Below are 6,416 nucleotides of genomic sequence, written 5' to 3'. Positions count from 1 at the left end.
CATTTTCTTCATCACGAGAATGGACCAAAGTTGTTGTTTGACAATGTTGAACCATCAATCATAACTTTGTTTGATCTCTTTGAACCTAGAGCTTGGGATCTCCAGTCTTCTAGGTAGAGTTACCGCCATGATTACTTGTCCTCGGCCATAGTCCCATTCCCTTTGATGATGTCTCAACTGCCTCTCTAGCTAGGCCTTTTGTAAGTGGATCTGACACATTATCCTTTGACTTGACATAGCCAATTGTGATAATTCCACTAGAAAGTAGTTGTCCAACGGTATTATGTCTTCGTCGTATGTGACGAGATTTTCCGTTATACATGACGCTGCCAGCCCTTCCTATTACAGCTTGACTATCCCAATTTATGCATTTCGGTGCTAAAGGTTTGGGCCAAACTAGAATATATTCTAAGAAATTCTAGAGCCGTTCCGCTTTTTCACCGGTTTTGTCCAAAGCTATGAATTCAGACTCCATGGTAGAGCGGGCAATGCATGTTTGCTTAGACGACTTCCATGATACTGCTCCTCCACCAATGGTAAAAACATATCCACTAGTGGATTTAGTTTTTGTTGAACCGGTGATCCAATTTGCATCACTATATCCCTCAATTACCGCTAGATATTTGTTATAGTGTAAAGCATAATCTTGGGTATATTCCAAATATCCCAACACTTGTTTCATTGCCATCCAATGAGTTTGGTTAGGATTACTTGTGTGTCGACTCAGTTTACCTATAGCATAAGCTATATCAGGTCGTGTACAATTCATTATGTACATCAGACTTCCCAACACTCAAGCATAATCAAATTGAGACTTGTTTTGACCTTTATTCTTTACAAATGAATGGTTCAAATCAATTGGAGTTCTTGCGATTTTGAAATTCAAATATTTGAATCTTTCAAGTACCATTTTGATATAATGAGACTGAGACAATGCTAAACCTTGAGGAGTTTTTTAAATTTTAATTCCTAGAATTAAATCAGCAACTCCTAAGTCTTTCATATCAAATTTGCTAGCAAGCATGCGCTTAGTAGCATTTATGTCGGCAATGTCTTTACTCACTATCAACATATCATCTACATATAAACAAACAATGACCATGTGATTTGGAGTGTTCTTAATATAAACACATTTATCACATTCGTTGAACCCCCTTGCCAACATTGTTTGGTCAAATTTTGCATGCAATTGTTTGGGTGCTTGTTTTAGTCCATAAAGAGACTTAACAAGTCGGCACACCTTCTTTTCTTTTCCTGGAACTACAAACCCTTCGGGTTGTTCCATATATATCTCTTCCTCCAAATCTCCATTTAAGAAGGCCGTTTTAACATCCATTTGATGGATTTTAAGATCGTACATAGCGGCTAATGCTATTAGCACCCGAATAGATGTTATTCTCATTACCAGTGAGTATGTATCAAAATAATCAAGACCTTGTCGTTGTCTAAATCCTTTGACAACAAATCTGCCTTATATTTATCAATAGTGTCATCATCCTTCATTTTCCTTTTGAAGATCCATTTTGAACCTAAGGGTTTGTTTCCAGGAGGAAGATCAACCAATTCCCAAGTATGATTGTTTAATATGAATTCTATTTCACTATTGATTGCCTCTTTCCAATATTGTGCTTCTGAGGAAGACATAGCTTCTTTAGAAGTCCGAGCTCATTTTCCAGCAAAAATGTTAGAAAATCTGGTCAAAAGGATGTAGACGTCCTTTGACGTTTGCTACGTCTTGGATTTTCCTCACTACGAATATTGTCATTTATTTCTTCCCGAGGTCATTTAGATCTTATGCTACACGTCTCACATTCATTTTTATGCGGATATATATTTTCAAAAAATTCAGTGTTGCCTGATTCAATTACCGTGTTCACCTAAACCAAGGGATTTTCTGATTTATGAACCAGAAATCGATATGCTTTACTATTCGTTGCATATCCAATAAAACTACAACCAACAGTTTTTTGTCCTATTTTTACCCTCTTAAGTTTAGGAACTTGCACTTTCGCCAAACACCCCCACACTTTGAAATATTTCATGTTAGGATTTCTTCCTTTCCACTTTTCATATGGGATGGATTGTGTTTTGCTATGGGGAACTCGATTAAGTATTCTATTGGCTGTAAGAATAGCTTCCCCCCATAAGTTCTGTAGTAAAACAGAACTTATCAATAATGCATTCATCATTTCCTTTAATATTCTATTTTTCCTTTCTGCAATCCCATTGGATTGAGGTGAGTATGGAGCAGTTGTTTGATGAATATTGTCATATTCCAAACAAATTTCTTCAAAAGGAGATTCATATTCGTCACCCCTGTCACTTCTGATCATTTTAATCTTTTTATTTAGTTATGTCTCAACTTCATTTTTGTATTGCTTGAATGCATTAATTGCTTCATCTTTACTATTAAGTAAATAAACATAGCAATATCTTGTGTTGTCGTCAATAAAAGTTATGAAATACTTTTTTCCACCGCGAGATGGTGTTGACTTCATGTCACGAATATCGGTGTGAATTAAGTCTAAGGGATTTGAATTCCTTTCAATTGACTTAAAAGGATGTTTAACATACTTCGATTCCACACATATTTGACACTTGGCTTTATTACATTAAAACTTAGGCAATATTTCTAAATTAATCATTTTTCGCAATGTTTTGAAGTTGACGTGAGCCAAACGTGAATGCCATAAAGAATTTGACTCAAGCAAGTAAGAAGAACCAACATCTTTATTCATTTCAATCGCTATTACATTAAGCTTGAAAAGGCCCTCATTCAGGTAACCTTTTCCTAAGTACATATCATTCTTGCTAATTACAATTTTTTCAGAAACAAAAAAGCACTTAAACCCGTTTTTAAAAAGAAGTGCTACAGAAACTAAATTCCTGTGAATATCTGGAACATGGAGAACTTTATTGAGCGTCACCACTTTTCCTGACGTCATCTTCAAGATGATCTTTCCAACTCCTTGGACCTTAGTAGTTGAGGAGTTTCCCATAAAGATAGTCTCGTCTGGACCTGCGGGAGCATAGGATGAAAATAATCCTTTGTTAGAACATACGTGATGAGTAGCCCCGGAGTCAATCCACCATTCTTTAGAGTTACCTACCAAATTACATTCGGAGAGCTTGGCACATAGGTTCTCCACTTCCTCTTTCGTTTCAATTATATTCGCTTGACGCTTTTTGTTTTCTTTCTTTAGAGCTCTACACTCCGCAGCCTTGTGGCCTATTTTTCCACAATTGTGGCAACTGCCTTTGAATTTCTTCTTTGGCAGAAAATTCTTAGGTCCAGACGACCTCTTTCTTTTTTTGTCGTTCTTTGGTGCCTCTTCAACAACAATCTCCCCCCGCAATTGTTGAACTTGATCGTGACGTCTTTTCTGCAGCCTTATTATCTTCTTCTAATCTTAGGTACACAATTAGATCTTCAAGGGTCATCTCTTTTCATTTGTGTTTCAAGTAGTTTTTGAAGTCTCTCCATAGCGGAGGCAACTTTTCGATAACTGCTGCTACTTGGAACGAATCATTTATGACCATACCTTCCGTTAGAAGATCATGGATTATGATTTGTAGTTCCTGGACTTGTGACATAACGGACCTGCTGTCCACCATTTTGAAATCCAAGAATTTTGCAGCCACGAATTTCTTTAATCCCGCGTTTTCTGTTTTGTGTTTCTTCAAGAGCGTTCCACAGCTCTTTAGACGTTTTACACGCACTGAAGGCATTATACAAGTCATCCTCTAAGCCGTTGAAAATATACATTTTGCACATAAAATCGAAATGTTTCCACGCCTCAAGTACCACAAATTTCTCATTATCTGGAGTTTCCTCAGGCAAGACGGGAATGTCCTCATTGATAAATCTTTGTAGGCTAAGGGTGGTCAGGTAGACGAATATTTTCTGCTGCCACCTTTTGAAGTCGATATCGGTAAATTTTCTCGGCTTCTCTGCCTTAGCCAATGCTGGTGTCGAAGTCGTGAACCTTGACGATGCAGTAGTCGTTGCCGCAGTGGCAGCAACATTCACAGAATCAATTTGTTGTTCTGCTCCAGTAGTCATATTCCTGAAAAGAAATTTTCACACACAAATGATATTTAGTAAATCAGTGAAGTTTTTAATCTTCAAATCGAATACAATCGACTAGATTAACTCGATGAAGGTTTTATATCTTCAAACCGAGTACAAATAACTAGATTAACTCGATAAAGTTTTTATATCTTCAAATTGAGTACAAATTACTAAATTACCTCGATGAAGTTTTTGTATCTTCAAATCGAGTAACAGTATGAGTAGCAGAAAGTCACAAGGACTTTAATCCCCAAAAGAGTAAATCTATATATATATATATATATATATATATATATATATATATATATTTCCACCCAAAAAAAGTTACCGTTTTCTTTCTTTCTTTTGAACAGATTAACAGAATATGGAAACAAAAACAATATAATTCCTTAAGCTTGTTAGAATCTGTAATTTGTACCAGTAATTAATAAACAAGTTTTAGTTTTTTAATCAAAATCAGGGAAAAATAGATGAATAGAAATGTAGAAGATGTATAAAAATCTTTTGAGCCCACAAGTTACTTGTATATCCTTAAGGAATTATAACCCCCTCACTGTTGCGAAAAGATGCGGGTACTTCCTCCCAGGATAGAACGGAAGAACGTTTCTATAGTAGCGGCAATGCAAACCACAAAACTCCAGCCAACTCAAATAACGGAGCAAATCACAGGACACTTACAGTTAGTAGTTTGGAAAAATAATGCATTGAATGTGAAGAGAAGAAGTCAAGAAATTTTTAATTGCAGGAAGTTCAGAATTTTTGTTGTATATAAAAAAAAAAAAAAAAAAAAATAAGGCGACGCCTCTGCCTCTGAAATTTATAGGAGCGGAAGTACCTGGTCCGAACAGGCAAGGTGTCCATTCGGGAAGGACTTGCCTTTTCCAAAAAGAAAATGGTCGTTGGGAAATTAAATTTTGCGCGGAAATGATATTAAATAATATCCGAAATGAAAATTAAATTATGAATTTGGAAAAATAAATTTGGTCCAAAAAATTTATCAATCAGAAGCAGAGCAACGACTACAGCGCAAGGGAGGTTCTCTTCCTAGAGGATGTGCTTTGATATATAAACACACAATTCTCCCTTTCTACTATCAATGTGGTATAAAGTGCACTTCTAAAAGGAACTTTGCTCAAATGTTCATTTTTTCCCTCCATTTCTCATTCACAACAACTTATCTTTAAAGCTCAAAGTTTAAAAAGCCAACAATTATTTCCCATGATATCGAGGGAAAATTTTAATGAGCTTGTTTGATGGTGCTTCAAACCTACTCAATAATTAGCACATTGAACCTAATATGTCTCCTTCTATTTCAGACGCACTCCTATTAAACCTCCTCTCTCTCTCTCTCTCAACTTCAAAAAGAACGGTAAAAAACAAAAGAATTGAAAGGGGTTAGAGCAAGAACACTTTTGTACCTATTTATCAGTTATGCAAGAGTATCGAAATTTTTTGAAATATCTTAGATTATTTAACAAATTATCGTAAAGTTTTAAGTTTGGATGATCAAATTATGTGGCACGTGTTGGAGCCCAATTATTATGCAAGAGTTTCGGGAAAAGTTTGAAATTTCTTGAATTACTTCACTAATTATCGTAAAGTTTTAAGCCTAGGTGATCAAATTCTTTGGCACGTGTTGGAGCCCAATTGTTACGTAAGAGTTTCAAGAAAAGTTTGAAATATCTTGGATTACTTCACCATTTATCGTAAAGTTTTTAGTCTAGGCGATCAAATTCTTTGGCATGTGTTGGAGCCAAATTGTTACGTAAGAGTTTCGAGAAAAGTTTGAAATATCTTGGACTACTTCACCGGTTATCGTAAAGTTTTAAGTTTAAGTGAGCAAATTCTTTGGCACGTGTTGGAGCCCCACCAATAATTGAAGAAGATCCAGCTTTCCAATAATGGCGAGGCGGTCAACTAGTGGCTTTTGACGACAAAATTGCCAAATATTACAGAGACCACATGCTCCATTCTTCAAGTAGTCCAATATTAATCTCTACTTCTAGAGTGGTCCATAAATATAATGGCTAGTTCTTGTTCCACGATAAGAGTAGCAAGTAAGTTAAGGTCTAGCTTCTTTATTTAAATTTTTCCTTCCTGAGAATTTTATTATTAATTCACTAAATCACCATATCTCATCGTCCGATGATATATTAATTATAAAAAAAAAATGCTTAAAATTTGTGGTCTTAAATATTATTGACAGTTCTATAAATGTAAAGTTTAAAGTTAATATGTATTCAAATATAAAATTAAACTATATCATTTCGTTTGAACAAACTGAATAAAAAATAAAGAATGTCGTGAAAAATGGAATTGAAGGATAAATCCAGTTGCTTATTGT

At 35.3% G+C, this 6,416-nt stretch overlaps 1 protein-coding gene across 1 annotated transcript; it reads right to left on the bottom strand.

Annotated features, from left to right (window-relative positions):
• Positions 1-418: 418 nt before the first annotated feature.
• Positions 419-769, bottom strand: LOC132047536 (secreted RxLR effector protein 161-like). The gene has a single exon (XM_059438566.1). The coding sequence runs from the start codon at positions 767-769 to the stop codon at positions 419-421; it is 351 nt and encodes a 116-aa protein (XP_059294549.1).
• Positions 770-6,416: the final 5,647 nt, after the last annotated feature.

The sequence above is a fragment of the Lycium ferocissimum genome, chromosome 2, assembly GCF_029784015.1.
Source record: "Lycium ferocissimum isolate CSIRO_LF1 chromosome 2, AGI_CSIRO_Lferr_CH_V1, whole genome shotgun sequence".
NCBI classification, from domain to species: Eukaryota; Viridiplantae; Streptophyta; class Magnoliopsida; order Solanales; family Solanaceae; genus Lycium; species Lycium ferocissimum.
Note: the sequence above shows the minus strand (reverse complement) of the source record. Positions and strands in the feature narration are given on the sequence as shown.